The sequence below is a fragment of the Girardinichthys multiradiatus genome, chromosome 18, assembly GCF_021462225.1.
Source record: "Girardinichthys multiradiatus isolate DD_20200921_A chromosome 18, DD_fGirMul_XY1, whole genome shotgun sequence".
In the NCBI taxonomy this organism is placed as follows: domain Eukaryota; kingdom Metazoa; phylum Chordata; class Actinopteri; order Cyprinodontiformes; family Goodeidae; genus Girardinichthys; species Girardinichthys multiradiatus.
Window position 1 is genome coordinate 21,313,721 of NC_061810.1, and position 27,769 is coordinate 21,341,489.

Here is a 27,769-nt window from a genome sequence, read left to right on the forward strand (position 1 = left end):
TCTTTGTGTCCTTTCTTTCCTCTGTGGTTTTTTTCTGCATTTCATTCAGTACATTCTGTATCCTTCTGCCTCATGAGACAACAACATGGCCCTCACAAAGCTATTCTGTAATGGCTCCAGGACATCGGTGCTCACCTACAGATCCGGGTGGACATGCACAAGAAGTGTTAAGTCCACTGCTTTCACAGCGACCTCCATTCTGGCAGCGTATGTCCACACAGGGATCCTTGTAGATCTCACAGTGCCTGCCTGCAAATATACACAAAAAGGAAACTTGCAACAATTCATTATGCTCTACGTGTAGAAGTTGAGGTATGGGTGTACATACCTTCAAACTGTGGAGTGCAGACACACTCGTAGGCATTAATGAGATCCCTACAGGTGGCATAGTTTTGGCAGGGTGCAGACAGACACTCATTGTACTCCTCCTCACAGTACAAGCCATGGTAGCCTGAAAAAAACATCCATTATTGTTGACTTGAAAACGTGTAATCCTGTCATGTTGATGTTGTTCTCCAGAGGAAGGGGAGGAAAGGAGTGGAGAGGTGTGCGAAGATATGAAGTGCAAATTCAATTTTTTTAATTCATTGAAGATATTTGTAAATGAGCCTTATTAGCAACTCAAAAGTGTAAAAGCAGCATGTCTTCTGTCATTTACAATTTGCACCAGGAGCTTCCCAAAACTGTTATAGCATCTGCAGGAGGAAACAGCTCATGGCATCACATTAACAGCATTTCTCCTTCATGGTTCTTTTGCCGGAAGACAATTTTTCTTTTTTCTGACTGCCATGACATCATTGATGACTTCATGAACCCCTGAAAAATCTTGAACAGTGAGGAAGCAAATTATTCTGCTGCACTGTTTGAACAGGATTGAGCCAACAGGACATGTATCACAGTTTTATTTGCAGTGCACTGTATTATCCATCGGATGGCAGCTGTGTGCTGAGGCACTATGAGCCTGCAACAACTAAAAACAGAAGCTCAGAGCAATAAGAGTCTATCATGTTTTTTTCATTTTATTATCAAATAAGTGTGATACAAACTATGCCTTTTGTCTGCAGGTAGAGCCGATTGTTTCTGTTTGTGTGTGTGAAAGACATTAATGAAAGCTGTTGGAGAAGTAAAATATAGGAATAAAGAAAAATAAAAAGTTGTTACAAAAGCAGTTTTACCACATGAATGTTTTGACATTTTGTCACTTTAAAGGCAACAGCTATATATTTTATGAGGATTTCATGAGATAGACCAACACAAAGCAGCGCATAAGTATGAAGTAGAATGACAAAAATACATTTTATTCAAATTAATATTTTTCAGATACAAACTTAAAAAGTGTGGCGTGGCAGCCAGGAGGCCCGTGTTAACTCTGGAGGAGCTGCAAAGATCCACAGCACATGTGGAAGAATCCGTTGAATCACGCTGTTGGGAAGCTTTTTTTCAGCAGAGACAGTTGTGCTGCTCGGAGTTGATGGGAAGAAAACTGGAGCTAAATACAAGGCTGTCCTTTAAGAAAACCTCAGTATGCAAAAGACTTGAGGCTAAGTTCACTTACTCCAAATGTACCGCAGAGGTAAAATTTATTGGCTTTGATTAGAGCATATTCATTTGTTAGAATGGCCAAGTCAAAGTTCAGATCTAAAGGCAATTGTGAATCTGCAAAACTGGTACAGACATATCCCAAAAGACCTGCAGCTGTAATTGCAGTGAAAGTTGTTGGTTTGTGTTGGTCTATCATATAAAATCCCCAAAACATACATTGAAGTTCTTGGTTGTAAAATCACAAAATGAAAAAGTTCAAGGTTTCTAAATTCTTTTGCACAACACTGTAATAACCTATTTTTACCACGTCCCATTTCTCAGCTGTGTCCCATTGCCTGACTGAAGTTTCAGCAAACTCTCCTTGGGCACCAGCTAATGTGTGTTTGGGGGAAGGAAAAGAGACAGTTAATGAGAAGCACAGCTAGAGCCTCTTGAGTCTCCTCTGTAAAATGCCAGTGAAATGTCAAGTGCCTTTCCAGGACTCGGTCTGCTGTCTGTAAGCAGGCTGGTGGTTGCAGCAGCCTCTCGTGTCAGCTGGATTACAAGAACTGGAAGACGGCTCCTTCTACATTATCAGCTCCCCGGCAGCTCTCTCTCAAACAGCCGGCAAGCATTAGCAGAACTCCACACACACACACGAAGGGTCACAGACACACATGCACTCTCCCACACCAGCTGATGTCCTCATGAGCTGCAGAAACAATTTTATGTCACGTTGTGTGTGTTCATTGGAGAGACTGGGACGATAATTACAAACCATCCATTTCTCCAGTCTCATTAAAGATGGCCTTGGTTGGACGGCAGCATCTTCTAGTGCAGCAAAGCCACATATGCACACACATGGACACACACGCATAAAGGCAGGCGGCACCTCACCATGGCAACCAGACAAAAAAAGACAGGGAAATTAGGTGAGGTAAACAGAGGGAAGATAAAGAAGAGAAAGGACAAAAGGACAAGTGGAACAGAAAAATGAAGGAATGGAAAAACAAAACAAAAATCAGAGGGACGAGATATCAGAACATTTGAAAATCAGAAGATGCTTGTTCTGCATATGAAAACTCAATGTGCTGAATTTAAAGGAAATCATTAAAAATGCAACAATTCATCAGCCTCCTAAGTCTTTTCAGGAAACCAGTGGATTATCAAAAAATTTCAAAACATATCTAAGTCAAGGGATACCTTTAACGCTGGTTTATCATATTCAATCACTGTTTGTGCAGTTTTTTAGTTGCAGAAACTATAAAAAAAAGGCATCTGTATTGATGATGAGTGTAAATATGAGTCAGAGAATGAAATTCTGACTGCTGTATACATTCCACTCACAGCTTGTACAAACTGAGAACACTCAGGGCAAAGTATCAAATTATGTTTATAGGCCACTGAGAAAACCATCCATCTCACCATCCCAGCAAGGTAATTGCAAGACGGTGGATAATGATAAGTCATCATTACGCCTAATTTATTTGATCACTGAGGCATCAGCAGCACAAATCATGTCAGCTAAAAATACCTAATCTCTGAGCCAGGCAGTATTTACTTCTACTGAGATGGAGCCACTGCTACCAACCAGCATCTTTTAAGCTATATTTAGAACGAAGATGGAGACCGACCCAAAGATTTCTGAGAGACAGTGACAAGCAAATGGCTACAAATGGCTTTAATGCAACCCTGAGATGGAATGGCGACCTGTCCAGGGTGTACCCTGCCTCTCGCCCATAGACTGCTGGAGATAGGCACCAGCTTCCCCACGACCCACTATGGAATAAGCGGTAGAAAATGACTGACTGACTGACTGACTGGCTTTAATGCCAAATCACAGAAAAAGAAGACAGTAGAAATACTACATTAAAATCCTCTATTCATTAAGTTGGACTAACTAAATAAATGTTGAAGGTATATTTGTTAATTGTGAGTATTAAACTCAGAGAACAGATCATTGTAGTGCCGTAAAAAAGCATTTACCTTCTTAAATGTTTTTTCTGGTTTTGCATTTTTAACCAACCTTAATGTTTTAATGTTAAATAGCTTAATATCATGCAAAGATAACCTGAGTAAATACAAAATTCAGCTTTTAAAGGATGACTACATTTATGAAGATACAAAATACTGACCTATTTGGTCCTATGTGAAAATATATTATTCTTAAATGTGTGAGTAACCAAATGTTTTGAAAACTGGGTTGAAGTTCACAAGCTACACCTGATTGTAGCCAGACCTGTAGAATCAACAAATAACTTAAATAGAACCTGGCTAAAAGATCTCAAAAAGCAACAAATCATTAGACACAAAGTCACTAACATCCATCAGCCCAGAAAGGGTTACAAACACAGTTCAAAGGCTGTGAGACTCCAGTGAACCACAGTGAGAGGCATTAATCACAAAAGCAGAAAACATGGAACAGTGGTGAACCTTCCCAGGAGTGGGTGACCAAACCAAAATTGATTAGGAGCACATCAATGGCTCATTTAAGAGGACACGAAATACAGAAAACAACACTTTGAAGCCGTACAGGCCTCACTCTCCTCAGTTAAGGTCTGGGTTAATGATTTGACAATAAGAAAGAAACTGGACAAAAACTGCATCCATGGGAGAGTTTCAAGGGCCAAACCACTATTGACTAAAAAGAACAGAATTGTCCTTCCAAAATATGACAAAAAAACCTATTTGATGATCTTGGAGACTTTTGGAAAAAGACTGGAACTTTCTGGAACGTCTACGTCCCTTTAAAACCGACACTAACACACAAACCTCACAGCTAAACATGGTGGTGGTAGTCTAATGATCCTGGGTTCCTTGCCTGCTTTAGAAACTGAAAGACTTGGTGTAATGGATGGAACCATAAACTCCGTTCTTTACCAGAAAGTCCTTCAGGACATTGTCCAGCCATCGGTTTGTGACCTTAAGCTCAAGTGAACTTATAATATGAAGCAGGAAATGATCCAAAGCACACCAGCATATCCAGCTCTGAATTACTTAAAGACTTAAAGATTAACATTTTTTCCCTTAATATATGAAATTATTATCTGGAAAAGGTATTTTGTATATAGGTTTGTCTGATATTAAATTTGTTTGATGTGGTGAAATATTTATGTGTGACAAAAAAGCAAAACAAATAATATTTCTGCAACGTTTTTTTACCAGCACTTAACTGAATGACTAATACATTTGTTCAGTTACATATTGCTGTGCAAAAGTCATGAGATAATCTTAAATGTCCCCTAGTTCACTTCAAATGAGCCTTTTATTTTTCAAATCCATAACATCAAAATATCTGTCTCCTCGGTTTCTGTCAATTATGCAAAGCATAAACTAATAATTAGTTCATTTTTAATTGTGATTAACTTTGCAAAACTCCTCCCTCAGACTGATCTTTTTATTCAATAGAATGAATTTATGTTTGAAATCTTGAATGTGAGTGAAACCCAGGTGGGGTCAGGAGACACAAAAAGAACTAGAACCAGTAACCAGTGGTTCACAGTAACTGTGATTTAAACCAGGCCTGATCACCCTGTTTGTTTGTATGGTACCCTATTTGTTTGCCTAATGTTGAGGTTTGTTTTACACTTCTTTGTTTAATTTATGAATCCAAAGTAGGAATGACTTAGCTGACATAGACCTGTTAGCTGAGCTGAAAAACAGGACGGACTCTGGGAACCAAAGAGGACCGAAGACTAAGGCGGTTCTGTGAGTGATTCTGGACCACAAAGTGGGTCATATTTTTTTCTGTTTTATAGCGGTGGTTCTGGTGTTAGAAGCTGACAGAGGAAAGGTAGTTCAGAAACTCAGAATGTTCCTGAATTCTCAGATTTTTCTGAAAGACTGGTAATGTTTTGATCAAAGTTAGAGTAATCGGCTTAGAAAAGATTTGGTCAGATCACTCATTTCTTTTTCAGAAATATCTGCCTTTTTCCCTGCAGCAGTATGGTAGAACTAGTGATAGATTTGCTTTTTTTTTTCCATTTGTTTCTCTTGTTTGTTTTACTTATTTGTAGGAGATATTGGTTTGATTAATTATAAATTAAAGGGTTGGACTGAAGAGTAATGATTTTAGTGATGCTAAATAAGCCATATTCTAAGATATACTTTTAAATCTGTAAAGATTGTTCATTAAGGTGGAAAGACCCAATCCTTAAGGCAGAGTTTTGGAACGATTTTGACTAAGATTAGAATAATGATTTATGTAGATTAAAACAGTCTGGCTGCTTGGAGGTAAACTATGGGTTTAAGGCTTTTGCATTATCACATGATAGCTTTATAATGCCTATTCTGTTTCTGAATATTAATAAGAATAACATTCAGTACTGTATATTTTAAGTTTTTCAGAGCACACCTAATTAAAATGATTCATATAGCCTCTCACTTTTAAAAACAACCCAGTTTCTTGAAACCAGGTTCAAACTTTGTGTTAAAACCCCTGCTGTTCTGATTGATTTGATTTCTATTTATATTTCACTTTATCCCAAGCTCTTTTTGATTGTTGGATTATGTTTTTACATTTCTGAAATATGCTTTAGTTGCTTGAAATTGACCCATAATGTGCCTCCAAACACTGCTGTTACATGAGACCACATATTCATTTGCATCCCCATGCTATCACTGATTGTTGTTCACGCTAAAGCTTAAGTATAAGACATTTAGTTGTTTAAAAATGCCTCATATTTCAGAGATGAGGGATCTCGGATTAATTGGCCAAAACAGTTGTGGTTGTGACATAAATCTTTTTAATGCAACAACAATAAACAAAAACAAGGTTTTATGGTGCATCAGCATCACAAACAGTGCACATTTTGAGGTGTAAGGGGTTAATGGATGAAATTAAATTTGCAAAGTCACGTCTACTATGTTTTATTGGTGAGGATCTTTATTAATCAAAACAAACTGTGTCACCTCTGACTTCGGCTGATGATCCTTTCAGCGCAATAATTCCTTTAGCACCAACGGACATCGGTACCCTCAAACCACTCATCTCTAGGATGTTCATCTCTGCAGCTTACCTGGAACACACAGACACCTGTAGCTGTTGCCCACACTGCGGCAGACACCATGGGCGCAGGGGTTCAGGGCACAGAAGTCCACCAGCTGGGCACATGTGGGGCCGGTGAAGCCTGCTGTGCAGCTACAGCCAAACCCCAGCAGTCCAGGGCCCTGGGCGTAGCATGTGCCGTTGTTATGACAGGGGCTGGAGGCACATGGGTCCACCTTCTGCTCACATGTAGCGCCTTGGTAGCCTACGAGGTGTTAGATGGGTGAAAGAAAGACAAATGTGGTTCCTTGAGTACAGCTGAAAGATGGCTGAAGTCTTGGCAAAATGGAAATAGCAGGAGTGACGCTAATATGTGTCCATGCTCCCTTTTAGACATTGGCTGCTAAGTGTTATCATACCAGGTTTTCTGTTACATGTTGATTCAGCATTGTTTATCCCCATGAGATTTTTAGCCATTTTCCACTTAAATGATTCAGGTCAAAGTTACAAAAGTTAATTAACTTAAGTCTCAAAAACTGGTTAAGTAGTAGACTGAAAGATTAAAAAAAAAAGTGGCCATTTGAAGCAACATAAAACTATTTGGGGTGATTTGAAACATTTTCACAGTGCAGTAAGGTTGTGCATGATCATATTTTACGGCATTAAACTGCGCTCATTTGTATTTCCATTCAAAATAAGTAACTTAAATGTTTTTAGCTTCTAAAACATCCAAGATGGTGCCGCAGATAGTCGCCTCGGCGTGTTGGTGCGCATTGTTTTGCTTTGTTTTTTGCTTTAAAACGGTCTTCTGTGATGGCACCCGGAGCTCTCTCACCAGAGAAGAACTCATGAACATCAGGGCTACTACACCAGAGGAGTTATTTCCAACTTTTCTGCCTACTGCTCTGGAATTTTTGGACATTCTGGTCAAAGGTGCGCTCACCTATGTTCACGCGGTGAAACGCCGGAAGAGAGGGAAACGGGCTGGGGTGCTGGTACGACTTCGCCAGCATGGACTACGAACACCGTTACCTGGAATATTTCTCTCTAACGTGCGCTCACTTCCCAACAAAATTGAGGAACTACAACTGCTGTTGGGGAAAAACAGGGACTTTTATTCATCTGCAGTTTTGTGCTTCACGGAGACGTGGTTGTGTGGATTAATACCGGACTCTGCGCTGCAGCTGGCAGGATTCCAGCTCTACAGAGCGGACAGAGACACGGAACTCTCCGGCAAAGCGAAAGGTGGAGGAATCTGTTTTTACCTCAACAGTGGTTGGTGCAACGACGTGACAGTGATTCAGCAGCACTGTTCTCCAGACCTGGAATCCTTCATCATAAACTGTAAGCCTTTCTATTCCCCCCGTGAGTTCGCTTCGTTCATCCTGGTCGGTGTTTACATCCCAGGTCGCACAGCGCATGCTCGCCGACCAGATACTGAGTGTGGATCAGACCAACCCGGACTCCTTAGTTATCGTCGTTGGCGACTTTAACAAAGGTAATCTCACCCACGAACTCCCCAAATATAGACAGTTTATAAAATGTCCGACCAGAGAGGACAACATTCTGGATCACTGTTACACCACCATCAGAGACGCTTATCACGCCGTCCCACGTGCTGCACTGGTCCAATCCGACCACATCATGGTCCACCTGATTCCTGCATACAGGCAGAAACTAAAGCTCTGCAAACCTGTTGTGAGGACGACAAGGAAGTGGAGCAGTGAGGCTGTGGAGAATCTCCAGGCGTGTTTAGGCTGTACAGACTGGGATGTGTTCAGGACTACTACCAACAGTCTGGACGAGTACACAGAGGCTGTGACTTCCTACATCAGCTTCTGTGAGGACAGCTGTGTACCATCATGCACCAGGGTGAGTTACAACAACGACAAACCCTGGTTCACAGCTAAACTCAGAAGGTTAAGACTGGATAAGGAAGAGGCCTTCAGGAGTGGGGACAAAGACATATACAGAGAGGCGAAGTACAAGTTTGGCAAGGCAGTGAAAGAGGCCAAACGACTGTACTCTGAGAAGCTCCAAAACCAGTTCTCAGCCAACGACTCTGCGTCTGTCTGGAAAGGGCTCAAGCAAATCACCAACTACAAGCCGAAAGCCCCCCACTCCATCAACGACCGACGCCTCGCCAACGACCTGAACGAGTTCTACTGCCGCTTTGAAAGACAAAGGGACAGTCCTGCAACCATCCCCCACGACGCCCCCCAACAGCTGCAGCCACAATCCACCACCCCCACCTCCCCAACCTCAAGAGGGGCCTTGGCACCTCCAACCCCCACCCTGAAGTTCCTCCCCACCAGCCCCCTACCCACGCCGAGGACGGCTCTTTCCATCCAGGAGAGGGACGTCAACAAACTCTTCAGGAGACAGAACCCCTGGAAAGCTGCTGGTCCGGATTCTGTCTCACCAGCCAGCCTGAAGCACTGCGCTGATCAGCTGTCTCCAGTCTTCACAGACATTTTTAACACCTCACTGGAGACATGTCATGTGCCAGCCTGCTTCAAGTCCTCCACCATCGTCCCTTTTCCCAAGGAGCCATGGCCTACAGGGCTTAATGACTTCAGACCCGTCGCCCTGACCTCTGTGGTGATGAAGTCCTTTGAGCGCCTTGTGCTCTCACACCTAAAAGACATCACCGACCCCCTCCTGGACCCCCTGCAGTTTGCCTACAGAGCCAACAGGTCTGTAGATGATGCAGTCAACCTAGCCCTTCACTTCATCCTCCGGCACCTGGACTCCACAGGAACCTATGCCAGGATCCTGTTTGTGGATTTCAGCTCTGCCTTCAACACCATCGTCCCAGTTCTGCTACAGGAGAAGCTCTCCCAGCTGAGTGTGCCCGACTCCACCTGCAGGTGGATCACTGACTTCCTGTCTGACAGGAAGCAGCGCGGGAGGCTGGGGAAGCACGTCTCTGACTCCCTGACCATCAGCACCGGTTCCCCCCAAGGCTGTGTTCTCTCTCCTCTGCTCTTCTCCCTGTACACCAACAGCTGCACCTCCAGTCACCAGTCTGTCAAGCTTCTGAAGTTTGCGGACGACACCACCCTGATCGGACTCATCTCTGATGGTGACGAGTCTGCGTACAGATGGGAGGTGGACCATCTGTTGGACTGGTGCAGCCAGAACAACCTTGAGCTCAACGCTCTAAAGACAGTAGAGATGGTTGTGGACTTCAGGCAGAACCCAGCCCCACCTGCCCCCATCACCCTCTGTGACTCCACAATTGACACTGTGGAATCTTTCCGCTTCCTGGGAACCATCATCTCCCAGGATCTCAAGTGGGAGCCAAACATCAGCTCCCTCATCAAGAAAGCCCAGCAGAGGATGTTCTTCCTGCGGCAGCTGAAGAAATTCAACCTGCCAAAGACTATGATGGTGCACTTCTACACAGCCATCATTGAGTCCATCCTCACCTCCTCCATCACCATCTGGTACGCCGCTGCTACAGCCAAGGATAAGGGCAGGCTGCAGCGTGTCACTCGGTCTGCTGAGAAGGTGATTGGCTGCAGTTTACTGTCGCTCCAGGAACTGTACACCTCCAGGACCCTGAAGCGGGCAGGGAAGATTCTGGCTGATCCCTCCCACCCTGGTCACAGACTCTTTGAAACTCTCACCTCTGGCAGGAGGCTGCGGCCCATCCGGACCAAAACCTCACGCCACAAGAACAGTTTTTTCCCATCTGCCACGAGCCTGGTTAACAAAGCCTGGAAACCACCCTGACACTTCCCTTTCCCCCACACCCCCCCCCTTTTTTTGCTGACAGGACACTTGTAACCTGTAACTCTATGCGTTACATTAACGCTCAGCATGGACTCCTGCTTTACTTGCACTGCCATACTTGCACAATGATCACCTGCACTGTTGTATTGCTCTTGCATCTTATACTGCTCTATATTTACTCTCACTCACTTAAAACTGTGCACATATATTTATATTATATTGTAGATATGTTTATACTGTTTAATTTGTACTGTATTGCACCGACTACGCCAAAACAAATTCCTTGTATGTCCAAAAACGTACTTGGCAATAAAGCTTTTCTGATTCTGATTCTGATTTTGATTCTGATTCTGATTTCTGGACACAAGGAACTATGATATAAAAAAAGAGAATGTTTTATACAATTTGAATTAATGTCCCATCTTTGTCCACTTTGTATTATTTTCCATTTGATTTTAGCCATTTTGTCACATTTCATTTTAGAAATTAGCTTTTGTCTTGTATTATTTCTGCTAATGTTTAAAAATAATCTCCAATCAAATACTTTAATTTATTTGGAATTTTCTACACCAAATACACAATGATTTTTTATTTATTTTTTATCTGTAGTCTTCGCTGCCTAATAGAAACAGTTTTGGGGCTGTGAGTCTATTTGTTAGAGAGGGTCTCTTCTGTAAAGACCCCCTCTCTCAGGTCAATAAAATCTGCACACCTCTTCTCATTACCATCCGAGGCACCTCTTCTCTGCTTCTAAAAATAATCTCACCCCCTCACGTCTTCCCCTTATCTGTTTTCACCTCCGTTTCAGGAGCCGCCATTGTAGAGCAGAAAGAATAGTGCACATATGGTGTGATGTATTGTGTATGGGGTTCCTCTGATTTACAGGAACGCAGCAGTAAATCCCCTGTGCTGACTGCAGAGAGCATGCTCCATTGAACTAATGAGATCTCTCACGAGCATCCATTGATCCGCGGCACCATATTTCATTTTGTGTAGAGAATGTTTATCATTTAGCAGCAGGACCGGAGCCATGTACGGAGGCTCTTTTCTTTTCACTCAAAGTCAATAGCAACATTTTTGTTGAAATTCTCTCTTTGTGCTTGTTCATGTGCTACGAAATTAATGAATTGGTGTTTTTTTTCCATCAGGATGTGTTCCCTTGGTTTGCTTTTAGCACCTCTGCTTTGTCACTGAACTTCAGCTAATTTGGCAAAGACGAAAAATAACTTTTTTGTTCTTTTCAGCTCAACACATGCGCACACACACACAGACCCCCAGGTAACAGAAGGAAGCCTATTTATTCTTGCTTTTGGCTCTAAAACCTACCACAAAGTTATATTTTAAATTTAGTCATGCTTCTCAGAATATCTGTTTCTGACTGGAGGAAAACTACAAACACAATATTCACAGTTTCGTGCTAAAAATGGCTGATAAGAATGCTGTAGTAACCACAGAGTTTCAAATTAATCTGCACTCATTCCAGTAAATCATATAAATTACAATTAAAAAGGTTTGAATCATTAAATTACTAACCCTGAACTGAGGGTCTAAGTATAATTGCTAAAAATACTGTCAAATGGCTCACAACCACATTAATAAAGAAGTTAACAATTGCTAATTGTGCTGTTCTGACTGCAGACTCTGTCAGAAAAACATTTTAACATTCCGGGTTTTTCTTCTTGTTGGAAACACTACCTTCATTTGTCCGTATGTGCGAATGCTTTAAGGTTCACAGAGCATTATTTCTGGCTTTGTGTAAGAGACATGAAAGACATAAACCTTTAGTAGATTTCCCCTGCAGTCGGGGGGGGGGGGGTAGTAAACTACAGAGGAGAGAGGAAAGACATTGCACTGCACCATGCTTAGGTCCATGCCAATTTGTGTCTAATGTTAAAGTTACATTTTTCACTTTATTCTTAAATTGATCATTTGTAACTTTAAAAGTGACTTGTAGAGACTTGTGACCCAAACTATTGTTTGTTGAAGTATGCAAACAAAGCCAGTAAGTCAGTTAAAGCATTTGGATAAAAAGCAGCCTGAATTTCCATTATACTATCTATTTATGACTACGGGTTTATATCCTGTAATAAATTAAGGAAACATGCATTTATGGAATAACTTTTTAGCTTAATTTAACTTCTGTAGATTGCCCTAAGATCCCCAGGTTAGTGCTTCATGACCATGATGCCAAGTATGGGAACTACTGCTTAACATGAATGACTTAACACCTACAGTAATAAGTCTCTGTTATGGAAATTGTTGTTTGGACAGGCTCCTGTTATTGATGAAAGAATAGAACATAGTATCCACTACTTTTCATTGTACTGAGCAAGTGTATCTCTTCATTAATTAAAAGGTGATTGTCAACGAAGGTAAGACCTGGCCATAAATATTGACTCTTTATACTTATCATATTTAGGGGTAAGAAATTTCACAAAGCAAAGCTTGTGGGCATTCAACTTTTGGAGGAGTTTAAACTGAGAGGTTAAGCAAGAAGAAAATAAATCAGAAATACAACCAAGAGGCTTATTGTAACTCTAAAAGAGCAATAGAGATCTACAACTCAAGTGGAAAAATCCATCTCTTACATGATAACTATTGGTTGTGTGTCTACAAATCTGGTCTTTGTGGAAGAGTGGCAACTCCTTGGTTCAAAGAAAGCCACAAGAGGTACTGTTTAAAACTTTGACACTGTCAGGATCTGTATTTCCAGAGCATGCAGTTAACCAGTTTCCCCACTAGGTGCTGTGGAAGCCCTGGAGGTCTGGAGGCTGACAGGTGAAGCTTATCTGGTCATCAGCCACTTTGCGATAAAAGGGAGGACTGCCAGCACTTCAGCGCCTGACTGTTTTGCCCCAGTGATATTACTACCGGCCTCTCCTTGATTCTCACACTTTTGAAAGTTAAGTGTTCTCAAGTCAAGCTTATTGTTAATTCCTTGTCCTTTCCATGTAGGTGCTGCCTGACGTACTCACTGGCTTTGTTGAAGAAAAGATCCTGGAATCCCACAGACCTTGTACCTCTCTGGACATCTTACCTGACTGGCAGTCCAAACCGATCAGCACTCTGCTCAAGTTGCGAACCCTGGCCACCCCACCATGAAGTACCATCTCCAGGCTCCTCTAAGCTTCCGCGGGCACCGTTTCCAGATCAGTTCTCAGTCCTGACACGCCCTCTTCCTGGCGGATCCCGGCTTCTAATCAGTAAGCTTATCTGTAACTAGTATATTCTGTTTGAGTGTTTATTTACTTACCCTCGTTCCTTCTCAGCAGACCTACCCTGTTACGGTGTTTTCCAGCCCTCGCTCCAGCATTCAAATAAATATATTAAACCGTTCCCTGCTTCCGATTGTTCTCTGAATGTGGGTCAAGTCGGCGGTCAAAACTATGACAAAACAGTCAGCCCAGCCAGACCCAGCAGAGGCGCTCCATAGAGCAGTATCGGACCATAGTCGGCAGATAGAGTCTCACGGGGCGACCCTCCAGTCGCTTCTTGAGCAACAACAAAGGGCTAGTCAGCAAATAGATCAGATGGCAACAATGTTACAGCGTGTCTTGACTCCTACGCCCTCTGCAGCCACTGAAGGTGCTGCCGAGATCCCGGCCACCCGACCTCTTCCTGAGGTGCGTGATGTCACTTCCCCCAACCCTGAGAAATTTTCTGGTGAGCTAGGGAGTTGTGGTGGTTTTCTCCTGCAGTGTACTTTGGTGTTTAACTGTTCCCCTCATGCTTTTCCCCATGATGATGTCAAAATTTCATATGTTTTAGGGTTACTGACCGGTAAAGCGCTGCGCTGGGTAGAATCGCGCTTCACCAACTACACACACTTTGGTTGCACTTTTGATCAGTTTATCCTTGAATTTAAGCAAGTTTTTGATGCGGCAATGGATCAGACCGCTGTCACTCGCCGACTGTGGGCCATGAAACAGCGCAATCGCCCCCTGGCTGATTTTGCTATAGATTTCCGCACTGAAGACAGTCTTTTTTCATGCTCTGGATGAGGCATTAAAGGATGAATTGGCTTTAGTTGATGAGCCGGAGGAGCTTAATAAATATATAGCTCTGGCGATCTGCTTGGACGCCAGGATGAGAGAGAGAAGACATTCCCGTGTAGAACGGGGCGTCCAGAGGGCTTTACTATCATCCCCACCGCGCTCCTCCGCTTCCCCCACTACTAGCTCTAATTTCCTCGACTCAGAACCCATGCAGTTGGGAAGAGCGAGGCTCTCTCCTGACGAGCGGCAGCGCCGTCGGGAGGAACACCAGTGTTTTTACTGTGGTTCGCCAGACCATTTAGTGTCAGCCTGCCCCACTCGGCCAAAAGAAGGGGGCCGCCGGTTATAGAGGGGCGACCGATGGGCCGGGCCATGAATCTTAAGGCCCCTAGGTTTACCTTACCTGCCACGTTAATATTTAATCATGGCTCGGTGCCTTTAACTGCCCTGTTAGACTCGGGTTGCGAGCTAAACCTAATAGATTAAGCCTTAGTAACCCAGCTTCGCTTAGAGACTGAGCAGCTGCCCTCGCCACGTCAGGTCCTGGCCTTAGATGGGCAAGCGCTTAACAGAATCATTCATTGCACTAAACCATTAGAATTAGTTTGTCTGGTTATCACAGAGAACTTATTTCCTTACATGTTTTTCCAGTCTCACAAAGTGCTCTGGTCCTGGGGTTCCCCTGGTTGCGGGACCACAACCCCCACCTAAATTGGGCCGAACTCAGGGTAGACGCCTGGTCCAACCATTGCCTGTCAGGGTGTCTAAGATCTGCTGTTTCCCCTAGAACACACTTTGAGAAAGCTGAGGGGGTCAATTTAGCCCTGGTTCCTCTCGGGGGTTTTTTTGTAGGGAAGAAAGACAGCAGTCTCCGGCCGTGTATTGATTATAGAGGCCTGAATTCCGTTACTGTAAAGAACAAATACCTGTTACCATTACTCTCTTCGGCTTTCGAACCTGTTCAGGATGCCACTATCTTTACCAAGTTAGATCTTAGAAACGCCTACCACCTCATACGTGTCCACCAAGGAGATAAGTGGAAGACCGCCTTCAAGACTCCTTTGGGACATTTTGAGTACATGGTGATGCCATTCGGCTTATGTAACTCCCCAGTGGTCTTTCAGGCCCTGGTGAACAACATTTTAAGAGACTATTTAAACATCTTTGTTTTTGTTTACTTGGACGATATTTTAATTTACTCCAGGAACCTGACTGACCATCACCGGCATGTACGCCAGGTCTTACAATGTTTGCTGGAGAATCAACTTTTCGTGAAGGCTGAGAAATGTGACTTCCACTGAGCATCCATCAGCTTTCTGGGCCTCATTCTCGAGGGTGGACAGGTTCGCGCAGGTCCGGAAAAGATCAGAGCTGTTGTGGACTGGCCTAAGCCTGACTCAAGGAGACAGTTACAACGATTCCTCGGCTTTGCAAACTTTTACAGACTCTTTGTACGGAACTACAGCCAGGTAGCCAGACCACTAACTGCCCTCACATCATCCAAGTGTTGGGACCACAGCCATGGGTTTCAACACTAAAACTCCGGTACATACTTTCCTGGAACTTTTCAAAATAAAGTCCATTAACCTTCTTCCAACACAGCCAGGAAAGGGGTTAACTGCGGACTTCCTGTGGCGCAATTACCCAAATAAAAGCCCCCACCTTTCCACAAGTCTTTCTCTTCCACGTGGCCTTCCATAGGAACCGGATAGGAGAGGAAAGCGCGCTGATGTCTTTTGCTGGCAAAAAGACATAAATTCAACTGGATCCAAAGCCATACGATCATATGCAAAGTTAAGTAGAATGAAATACTGTCTGTGTATCCGGTATTTTCATTCATGCACGGGGAAATTAAGGTGTAAGAGTTGCTTACATTTTCTCTTCGAGGCCCCACAGAAGCAAAACTGTATTGAGGAGAGATCCTGGTGGAGAAGCTGTCTCTACAAGCCGAGCCGCAAGGACGGACTACGGCTTGCACCACCGTGTTACGGTACCGAACAGCCGCCCAGCCCTCCGGAGCTAACGCTATTGCAGAGCGAACGCAGAGGTTAGCTGAAAACCAACCGCTTGTTGACTGTGGACGTTTATTCGAACTTCATCGCCCTTGGACAACGTTTACTCACCATGGTCAGAGGTTGGGTTTGGGCAGATTAACAGATTAACAGTTAAAATGAAAGAATCTGAACGTTTTCATTCTATGAAGTTTGTTTTGTGGAACCTGGCTATCTTTAGTGCTAGTAGGCTAGCTACGGCACGCGCCGGTTCCATGTTCTTTGTATGTTTTAAAGCTAAGATAAACTTTATTTAAAGGGTGGTTTTAACCAGAACATTGCTCATAACGCGCCGTCCGCGCTTATGCATTTTAACCCTGGTATTTTAAAGGTATGTGTTGATTCTGGTGCTAAGCTATCTTCTAGCTTAGCACTTTAGCTAGCTTCTTTGTTAGCCCAACGGCCAGCCGGTAAGAACACGTGTGCTAGCATTAAGGCTAGTCAACAGAAAGGTTGTTAGTTTTCAAGCTAGAGAATAATAGTCCCTGAACATCATTTGCTAGAGTTGATAACTAAGTAAACACCATTAAGCCCCATTTCTCCAGAATGATTTGGCTCTTTTCCAAAATACTCAATAATATTTCTTCAAATATTATTTTAATAAATAAAGGCAGTTAATTAGACACCGTTGAGAATTAGTCATCCAGGAGGTTGGTTTTATTCAGCAGATCATTATTTAAAACATTATTTTATTAAAATAATATTTAATCTGATCTTGCATTGTGAAGGGTTGTCTAAATGTTGCAGATTATTTTCTAGGTTAGTCCTTAAACTAACTTAACTTCACTTCCAGATTCTTCAAGATAATCCTTGGTTCTCAAACATAAACATTGCATGGTAATGTTGCATCACTCTTTTTGGTCATGATTTCTAATCATCTTTAATCAACTTGTTTATGTTGTACATAGCCCATTAGTCTTCATTATTCTTTAATTCTGTTTGGTAGTTTAGTTGGATAGTTTTAGCATAGTAAAGAGTTTGTTGATTGAAATATGTTTGACTTTGAGTTGACTTATTTTTGTTAATAAATTCTTGTATTTTAAGAAATTGTGTGAATTCATTCCATATGTGTGCAGAGTTTATGCTGTTCAATAATGTCAGAGCTCGTCTCACACCTTTCTATTCTGTCCTAATACCATCGCCTTAATGGAGCTGGTATTCACAGGACAATCCTTAACAGACCGGAATATTATTTGGTAAAATATTAAAATATTAATATTAAATATTAAATAATATTCTCAGATTCATATTTACAATACAAGGTACCGTATTTATGGACCCCTGAGGCCGACGCAGCCTTCTTCAGACTGAAGAGCCGGTTCTCTCAAGCCCCTGTACTCATCCACCCAGACGCCAGCAAGCAGTTCGTCATGGAGGTGGACGCCTCGGACACGGGAGTAGGAGCGGTGCTCTCCCAGCGCTCGGACCTGGATGGGAAGCTCCACCCCTGTGCCTTCTTCTCCCGTCGCCTGTCTGCCGCTGAATAGAACAACGACGTGGGCGACAGGGAACTGCTGGCTATCAAGTTGGCACTGGAGGAGTGGCGTCATTGGCTGGTGGGTGCCAAACATCCCTTGCTGGTATGGACAGACCACAAAGATGTATTGTAAATCCAATCTGCCAAACACCTTAACTCACGTCAGTCACATTGGTCGCTGTTTTTCTCCCATTTTAATTTATCCATTTCTTTCAGACTTGGATCTAAGAATACTAAACCTGACGCACTCTCACGCCAGTTTGTCCATGATGACCCGGAAAGTGAGGTAGTGCCTATCCTACCTCCCTCCTGCACGGTCGGTGCTTTAACCTGGGAGATGGAGGAGAGTGTGCGGCGAACCGTTTCTGATGACCCGGGGCCAGGTAACATACCAGCAGGCCGCCTCTACGTTCCTGCTGCTGTGCGACCCCATCTTATTGGTTGGTTCCACTCTGCCAAATTCGCCACCCATCCTGGGGCCAGCCGAACTATAGCCTCGATCACTAGGAGGTACTGGTGGCCCACCCTGCATCGAAACATGAAGGACTACATCAGTGCTTGTGTGCCCTGCACCAGAAATAAGACCTCCAACTGGCCTCCAGCTGGCCTCTTACATCCCCTCAGTATCCCTCCACGGCCCTGGTCCCACATCGCCATTGCCTTCGTGACAGGCCTGCCATGTTCCCGTGGCATGACTACCATCTTCACCATTATAGATCGCCTCTCGAAGGCCTGTCACCTCATTCTGCTACGAAAGCTGCCCTCCGCCCTACAAACAGCTAAGCTGCTAGTGAAACATGTGTTTCGTCTGCATGGAATTCCCCAGGAGATCTCATCTGACCTTGGTCCCCAGTTCACTGCCCTCGTTTGGAAAGAGTTCTGCGCCGCCCTGGGGGCGAAGGTGTCGCTGACCTCCAGATACCATCCCCAGTCTAATGGTCAAGTGGAACGGTTAAACCAGGAACTGGAGGCGGCCCTGAGGTGCGTGACGTCATCGGACCCCTCCGAGTGGAGTACCTTCCTGCCGTGGGTGGAGTACTCCCACAACTCCCACATGTCAGCTGCTATGGGCCATACTCCCTTTGAGGCCTCCTTGGGGTACCAGCCTGTTTCCTGCCGACAACAGGGAGACGAGCATGGCCTCAGTCCAGCACCACATCCGCAGATGCAGGCGCATGTGATCCTCCACCGCCAGGGCACTCCAGAGGTCCGCCGTCCTCAATAAGCACTACGCCAACCGACAACGTGTGCAGGCTCCTACCTACCACCTGGGTCAGAAGGTTTGGCTCTCCGCACGCGACATCCCACTCAAATTCATGTCAAGAAAACTGTCTTCCAGGTTTATTGGTCCGTATGTCATCCACTCTATAGTCAGTCCCACCACTGTCCGTGTCCATCTGCCGTCCAGTTTACGTATCCATCCAGTCTTTCATGTCTCACAACTTAAGCCTGTCCATGCCAGTACGCTCTGCCCTCCAGCCGAGCCCCCTCCACCCACCCGGGACTTCCAGGGCCACCCCGCTTATTCAGTCCGCTGGATCCTGGCCTCTCGTCGACGAGGCCATGGGTGGCAGTACCTCGTCGACTGGGAGGGGTACGGTCCGGAGGACCATTCCTGGGTGCCCAGCTCCTTCGTGCTGGACCCTGCCCTGATCCGGGACTTCCTGTCCTCCCAGCGTGCCCCTCCCGAGCCGCCGGGTGGCGGCCGTTGACGGGGAGGTGGTGTTATGATCTGTATTTCCAGAGCATGCAGTTAACCAGTTGCCCCACTAGGTGCCGTGGAAGCCCTGGAGGTTTGAAGGCTGACAGGTGCAGCTTATCTGGTCATCAGCCACTGTGTGATAAAAGGGTGACTACCAGCACTTCAGCGGCTGACTGTTTTGCCCCAGTGGTATTACTACCGGCCTCTCCTTGATTCTCACACTTTTGAAAGTTAAGTGTTCTCAAGTCAAGCTTATTGTTAATTCCTTGTCCCTTCCATGTAGGTGCTGCCTGACGTACTCACTGGCTTTGTTGAAGAAAGATCCTGGAATCCCACAGACCCTGAACCTCTCTGGACATCTTACTTGGCTGGCAGTCCAAACCGATCAGCGCTCTGCTGAAGTTGCGAACCCTATCCACCCCACCACAAAGTACCATCTCCAGGCTCCTCTAAGCTTCCGCGGGCACTGTTTCCAGATCAGTTCTCAGCCCTGACACGCCCTCTCCCTGCCGGATCCCGGCTTCTAATCAGTAATCTTATCTGCAACTAGTATATTCTGTTTGAGTGTTTATTTACTTACCCTCGTTCCTTCTCAGCAGACCTGCCCTGTTACTTTGTTTTCCGGCCCTCGCTCCAATAAATTCAAATAAATGTATTAATTTGTTCCTTGTTTTCAAGTGTTCTCTGCATGTGGGTCAAGTCGGCAGTCAAAACTATGACAGACACAAGCCATGCAGGGACACAGCAAACATGTGGAAGACAGTGCTCCAGTCAAATGAGACCAATATCTGTGGCTAACACTGCACATTTGTAGGGTGCTACAAACATGGCGGCAGCATCATGATGTGGGGAGTTTTTTTTTCTCAGCCTCTAACAGAGCAATTCTGGAAGAAGATCTGTTGGAGACTGAAATAGAGGCTTAGGTCAAGGTTTACCTGCCAGCAGGGTGTCACCAAACATCCATCCAGAACTACAATGGAATAATTCAGATCAAAGCATAATCATTTGTTAGAACGGCCAAGTCAAAGTCCAGACCCTAATTCAATTCAGAATCTTTGGTAGGAGTTGAAAATTGTTGTAATTGTAAAAACATTTGATCATTTTCCTTCCACTTCTAAATTAGGATGTACTTTGTGTTACATTGAAGTCTGTGATTGTACCCTTCTGTTTTTAGTTCAAGGGGTGTGAATACTTTTGCAAAGTACTGGACTGCATTAGTAGCAACATTATTCAACCTTTGTGGAAAAAAAATGGGGCAACACATTATAAAATGAGAGCTCAATCATACTTTTTCATCAGAGGTTGTGAAAAATAAATATGCTTTCTGAAGAAGTGAGCAAAACCTTTAACTGGCAATGACAGTAGTAGTAATTTTGTTTGGTGTCTTCTCAGTTTTTACAGGAGTTATAAAAACATCTTGTTTATGGTAAAAAAGAAAACACTTCCAGAAAATTTAAAAAAGACTAAAAATTCAATGGCTGCGGGGCAACTAAACCGCAGGAGATAAAAATCTGTCTCCTGCTGGCATTGCTGGCAAAGTGTTCACAGAGCTGATGCATCTCCGATGACAGCTATTATGGAGTTGTCATGACTTTATTGTTCATTTGTGTGTGTGTGCAGAACACTGAAGCATCATTTGGAGGTGATTCACAGGCATGGGAGGCGAGCACTCAGCTTGGCACAAGTGGAAAACATTTCAACAATCATTTTCTGGCTTGAATGTGCATATCTTTATTCACCTGTAGAGGACAAAACTATATAATTCTCCTGGATTGTTCTACTTTTCTTACTAGTCTCCCATCTAGCAAGGTCAAATTTTCTACAAAAACAAAATTAACAAATTTTCCAGGTAAAGTTCTAAAGCTCGCGCTTCATATAATCCATAACTTGCGGAGACTAGTTGTGTTTACAGCTATTTTCTCTCATCCCATTTAAATAAATTCCCAAACAGTGGATCATAACTTCCTTTGCTCATCGGAGACATAGGTTTGTGGCCGCTTTAGTCTAATAATATGTCCAGGTGTTCCAGTTAAGCCGGCACAATACTGAACTGACTGTTGTGTGTTTCAAGTGACTGGTAGTTTTCCACTCCTGCTGTTGCTTATTTCTGTGCCCACTAGTATTGTTATCTGCTACATTTTGCGTACAGTCACATGCTTTTAATGGCTTAAACTAACAGCAAACCCATGTGCTCTATAGTTGGAAAAATAAACGTTTTGCGGTCACAGATTTCCCCAGAGTGGCTGCTGCAGGTCACTTAGCCTATGAAGACTAATTAGGAAGGAGGAGGAAGGTTTAAATTAGGCATCAGAGTAGCATAGATACTCTCAAACATTCAGCAAACACTCAATACGGCAAAAAATACAGATGCTATTCTAGGATGCACAAGGTAATCTATACGTCTTTGCTTCCTCTTCTACGCAAAGACACCACACAAACATAAGCTTTTAAAAGGTTTACATCCTTGCACACCAGACCAAACATCAGTTGCTGAATAATTGGCTCGTTACCTTCGGGACAGTAGCACCTGGGTCCGGCCAAGCTGCTGAAGCAGGTGGCTCCATTCTCACAAGGCTGGGAGAGGCAGTGGTCTACCAGCATCTGGCATCGCTTGCCTTCATAACCTGGTTAACAAATGATGACTCATCAGAGCAGTTAGTGTTTTCAAACAAAAAGAAGAGAACTGACATGCGCCTATTTTCTTTATTGGTAGGGATGCACAGGTTGTTCAGAAGGTAACCGATATCGTCCAATGTTTGTCTGGAGTGACTTGACCATTTGGCACGAAAGAAAATCCAATTTATGGTGTGCTTGTTTAGGAAGCTAACCTGAGTTCATCATGCTTTTCCTAAAGTAGAGATACGCCAAAAAATTTGATGGTAAACAGAATTGGCAGATTTTTTGCTTGACCTGATCGTTGACAGGCTGGTTAGAAACTCGAAAATCAATGTTTTTTTCTTGATCAAAGAAGAGAACATAACTAAGCAATAACTGGTTTCGTTAACACCTCTTAGTGTAAAAATTATTACTGTGGGAAGAAGACTAAAAAGCCATTTTCAGAATCACTGAGGTGTCTAAAATGAAATCAGAGGAAGCTCAAAAGTTGTAAAAAGAGAAAGCTGTTTGTGACTAATGTGACCAGCCCCCACTTTACTAAACTTCACAGGCTGTTAATCATTATGCTCTTTTGCCATTTTTTACTTTGTAATTCTGGTCATTTCATACCAGATTTAAGTGGCATCAAAAAGGAGCCATATTGGAAATCCCCTTTCAAGCATTTGGGGGATGTTTCCTTGAATTATTCAAGGCGGGCCCAGAGCCGACTTCAGCAGGTTACAAGAAGGCTGAACATGTTAAAAAAATGTGGCTCTGTTCAATCTTTTGAGCTTTCCAGGTCTGTCTGTTAGGGAAACTGCTGTTTTGGAAATGCTGGCAGAGTCAAAGTTTCTTGCTCTGTGAATACACATAAATAGTTCTGTTCAGTTAGCAATGCTAATAAGGCTAATCACAAAAACTATTAGCTAAAGACAGGTTAGGTCTTAAAAAGAAATATTAATCCTCTTAAACCAGTCTTGGCAGGTCAAAGCTTTACAAAAACAACTGATGTGACTTCAGTCACAAAATGCTGATCAGTACATCTTGAGCCCTTAGTGTGGAAGTATTTTTTTCTTTAGATGTGGGGTAGATAACTGTTATATGTGTAAAACTAAGTACAATGAATCACAAGTGGCTTAAAAGACAATAAAAGGAGACATTTTCTATTTTTCCACAAATGTCTGCTGCTCATTTTTGCATTCAGTAACAAATATGTAAAATCCTCAGAATATCTGTTTCTGTCTGGAGGCAAATTACAAACACAATATTCCCAGTTTCATCCTAAAAATGGCTGATAACAATGCTGTAGTAACCACAGAGTTTCAAATTAATCTGCCCTCATTCCAGTAAATCATATAAATGACAATTAAAAAGGTTTGAATTACAGAATTGCAGATGAAAACACAAATAAAAACATAGAAGTTTCGCTTCTACCCAACCTAGTTTTCTACTCTGGCTCCCTGTGATGCTGCCGGTTTACTCACATGGAAAGACTGCGGCTGCATGACCTTGGCTCCTTAGACAGGGAAAGATTGGGTCCTTTTTTGTCTCATTGCAGCATTGAGCCTCATTATAAAGACATGATTAAATCTGCTTTGACTTCAGTTCATGCAACTGTTTCTTCACAGGCTTGTTCATCCACACTCCCAACCTTATCATTGTTATGCACCTTAACTTGAACAGTACTTAATTGTTTATTTTTCTTTATCTTGGTCTGGCTGCTGGAAAATTTACGTTTTAATTAAAAATGTAAAATAAAAGAAACATTAAATGTAACAAGAAGTTTTAAATGTGTTAAAGTTAGAATTAGAAAACTAATTTACAATTTATACTGGAATACAAAAACTAGTAATTTAGCAATTTAACCTTCCTAAATATTAAATCATTTATTATTACAGCTTGTAGAAAAACACTTTGTCATGGTTTCAACTTTTATGTAATAAGGTTTATATAAACGGCTTGTTTATAATGGAAATAATGTGTAATTTGTTTTTATTTCCACAATGTAACTCAGCCCTGTGCTTATTGTTTTATGTAACACATAAAGAGAAATGTGTTCTACCTCGTGTTGTGTTGAAGAATATCATAAAGCTTTGTCTGAGGAATGCTTCTCATGAGCCACAATTTAAAAACAAATATATTTTTGTGCTTTTGGGGAAAAAAAATCAACAGATTCTTCTCAACACATTCTAAATCCTCCCGGAACATTGAAATAGCCGCATCTTTTGCATCTTTTGGATTACCATATTTACATTTCTGTACAAGATGGACAATATGTGACTGCTATAACATGATTTTTTTTTTCTTTTTTAACTAAACATGATTATTTAAGGATTTCACCGGGTGCTCTGGCTTCCTCCCACAGTCCAAAGACATGCCTGTTAGGTTAATTGGTCTCTCTAAATTGCCCTTAGGTGTATGAATGAGTGTGCTTGGTTGTTTGTGTTGCCCTGCGATGGACTGGCGACCTGTCCAGGGTGTACCCCGCCTCTCGCCCATAGACTGCTGGAGATAGACACCAGCTCCCCCGTGACCCACTATGGAATAAGCGGTAGAAAATGACTGACTGACTGACTGACTGACTGACTGATTATTTAAGGCATTCAGGAGATCTTCCATCAACCCACAATCAGCGGTCACCTCTGACATTTACAACCCTTTCAGAAAGCATTGTTTTGAAGTCTGCCACATAAAACCCACCGACAGTAAATAACTGTCAGGACGAAAAGTTCACCATCCTCTCTGATCTCATCAGACATTTTGTGAAACCCAAGGAAGAGGTTAGCATCAGCACAAACCACAGAGTCACATTTGGAAAAAACACTTGAAAATAAACGTACCAAACACAAATGAAATGCATCAGTGTATCCAAACATACCTGGCTGGCAGGTACACGTGAAGTTTTGTCCCTCGCCACCTTGTCTGACGTCAGAGCAAGTGCCATTGTTCCGACAAGGCCGGTGGTGGCAGGCGTCAAGCTCCTCACAAAAAATTCCTGTGTAGCCGTCTTCACACTCACAGAAGAAAGTGCTCTGCGGGTAGCAATCACACGGAAATTTTAAAAATTAAAGTGCCACACTTACAGAGAAGAAGAGAAGAACATGGCAAACTGAATCCATGAGTTTGAAAACTGCAAAATGATTCAGTGACAAAACACTTCAATCAGCAGGGACACCGTCTGACGTTCTCAACTGAGATTGGTGTTACAGTGAAAAACCAGATATAAAAAGAGAGCAATGTAAGCTTAAAGAGCATTTTTGCTTCTTTTAAGGAGATAAACTTGTCACTATACTTTCACCCAACCACATTTTAATTTTCACACTTTCCACACAAAGTTTGTCTTATTACAACCACAACCTTCCCTTCATTTTATTGGTATTTTATGTGGCTGACCAACACAAAGTAGCTCATAACTTTTAAGTGAAACCAAAAGGGCATGTATTTTTTTTATTTCTTTTTAGAAATAATCTGAAAGTGTTGGCATGGATATGTTTTTAGCAGGCCTAAGTCAACACTTTGTGGAACTAGTATTCCCTGCAACCATAGCTTGAGGTATTTTCGAGTATGTCTCCACCAGCTCTGCACATTCAGAGACTGAAATTTATGCCTGTTATTCTTTTCAAAATAGCTCAATCTCAGTCAGATCAGATAGAGAGCATCTTTGAGCAGAAACTTTCAAAATTTTTCATAGTCTCTCAATTGGATTTAAATCTGGACTTTGACTTGTCCAGGGGTCTCCAACTCCAGCCCTCGAGAACCAGTGTCCCTGATCAGACATCTGAATCAAATGACTGAATTACCTCCTCAGCAGAAACCTGGTAGGAAGCCATTCATTTTAGTCAAGTGTGTTGAAGCAGGGATGGGTCTAACATTTGAAAGACTGTGGCTCTCAAGGACTGGAGTTGGAGACCCCTGAGCCTAGGTTTTTTTTTAACACATGAACGTGTCTGTGCAGTGCTTTTCTACAATGGGTGTCCTTTTGTCAGTCTTCCATCATAACATCACTGTGGTAGAGCTAACGGATTCAAAACTTAAGCATTTTGTTTCATAGCCTAATCCTGCTTTAAACTTCTCCACAACCTTATCTCCGACCTGTCTGCTGTGTTCCTTGCTCTTCAAGATGCTGTTTGTTCACTAATGTTCTCTAACAAACGTTTGAGGCCTTCACAGAACTGCTGGATTTATTCTCAGATTACATTACACAGACTGGACTCTGGACTCTATTTACATGTTAGGTGACTTCTGAAACTGGTTGCACTGGATTGGCACAGGAGTGTGACAAAATGTGAAGTTTATGGGGAGAATGAATACTTTTGCAGAGACTGTAAAAGTCCTTTCACTCCTTTGAACACTGAGTATAAATGTTTTCCAAAAATGTTTCCAGCTGCACTCCTGGAATTGGTTGAGTCAGCAAAATGCACATCTGAGATGGTCCAGACGTTGAAAATGCAACAGGACTGAGCAAAATAAATAAAATCAAACATTTTGTGATCGGGAGGAATGGCCTCCCCGATCTGAATCCGAGTGGTGTTTTGTTATTGGACTTCTGTGCTAGTCACGGATTGTCCATAACGAACACCATGTTCAAACATAAGGGTGTCCATCAGTGCACTGGGCACCAGGACACCCTAGGCATGAGGTCAATGATCGACTTTGTTGTCGTATCATCAGACCTTCGGCCGCATGTTTTGGACACTCGGGTGAAGAGAGGGGCTGAGCTGTCCACTGATCACCACCTGGTGGTGAGTTGGATCTGCCGGGGGAGGAGAAAGCCAGACAGACTTGGCAGGCCCAAGCGCATAGTGAGGGTCTGCTGGGAACGTCTGGCGGACCCCGAGCCAGGGATGTATTCAACTCTCACCTCCAGGAGAGCTTTGATGAGATTCCGAGGGATGTTGGAGACATAGAGTCTGAGTGGACCATGTTCTCCGCATGTATTGTCGATGCTGCTGCCCGTAGATGCAGCCGTAAGGTCTGCGGTGCCTGTCGCGGCGGCAATCCCCGAACCCAGTGGTGGACACCGGCAGTAAGGGACGCTTTCAAGCTGAAGAAGGAGTCCTATCGGCTGTGGTTGGCTTGTGGGACTCCTGAGGCGGCTGACGGGTGGTGGCCCGGGCTGTGGCAGAGGCAAAAACTCGGACCTGGGAGGAGTTCGGTGAGGCCATGGAGAAGGACTACCGGTTGGCCCCGAAGCGATTCTGGCAAACTGTCCCGCGCCTCAGGAGGGGGAAACAGTGCTTCGCCAACACTGTTTACAGTGGGGGTGGGGAGCTGCTGACCTCGACTGGGGACATTATCGGCCGGTGGAAGGAATACTTCGAGGATCTCCTCAATCCTGCCATCACGCATTCCCTGGTGGAAACAGAGGCTGGGGACTCGGGGTTGGACTCTTTCATCACCCAGGCTGAAGTCACCGAGGTGGTTAAAAAGCTCCGCGGTGGCAGGGCTTTGGGGTTGGATGAGATCCGCCCTGAGTACCTCAAGTCTTTGGATGTTGTGGGGCTGTCAAGGTTGACACGCCTCTTCAACATTGCGTGGCGGACGGGGACAGTGCCTTTGGATGGGCAGACTGGGGTGGTGGTCCCCCTACATAAGAAGAGTGACCGGAGGGTGTGTTCCAACTACAGGGGGATCACACTCCTCGCCCTACCTGGTAAGGACTACGCCAGGGTATTGGAGAGGAGAATCCGGCCGATAGTCGAA

The 27,769-nt window shown here is 43.6% G+C and overlaps 1 protein-coding gene across 1 annotated transcript in view; it reads right to left on the reverse strand.

Annotated features, from left to right (window-relative positions):
- Window positions 1–27,769, reverse strand: part of dner (delta/notch-like EGF repeat containing) — an 83,957-nt gene that overhangs the window by 6,049 nt on the left and 50,139 nt on the right. Inside the window, exons 6-10 of the mRNA XM_047392257.1 lie at window positions 24,945–25,098; window positions 21,982–22,095; window positions 6,540–6,773; window positions 329–451; window positions 136–249 (exon numbers count right to left, since the gene is read on the reverse strand). Of these exons, the coding sequence (XP_047248213.1) occupies window positions 136–249; window positions 329–451; window positions 6,540–6,773; window positions 21,982–22,095; window positions 24,945–25,098 (739 nt within the window). The remainder of the gene's footprint in view (window positions 1–135; window positions 250–328; window positions 452–6,539; window positions 6,774–21,981; window positions 22,096–24,944; window positions 25,099–27,769) is intronic.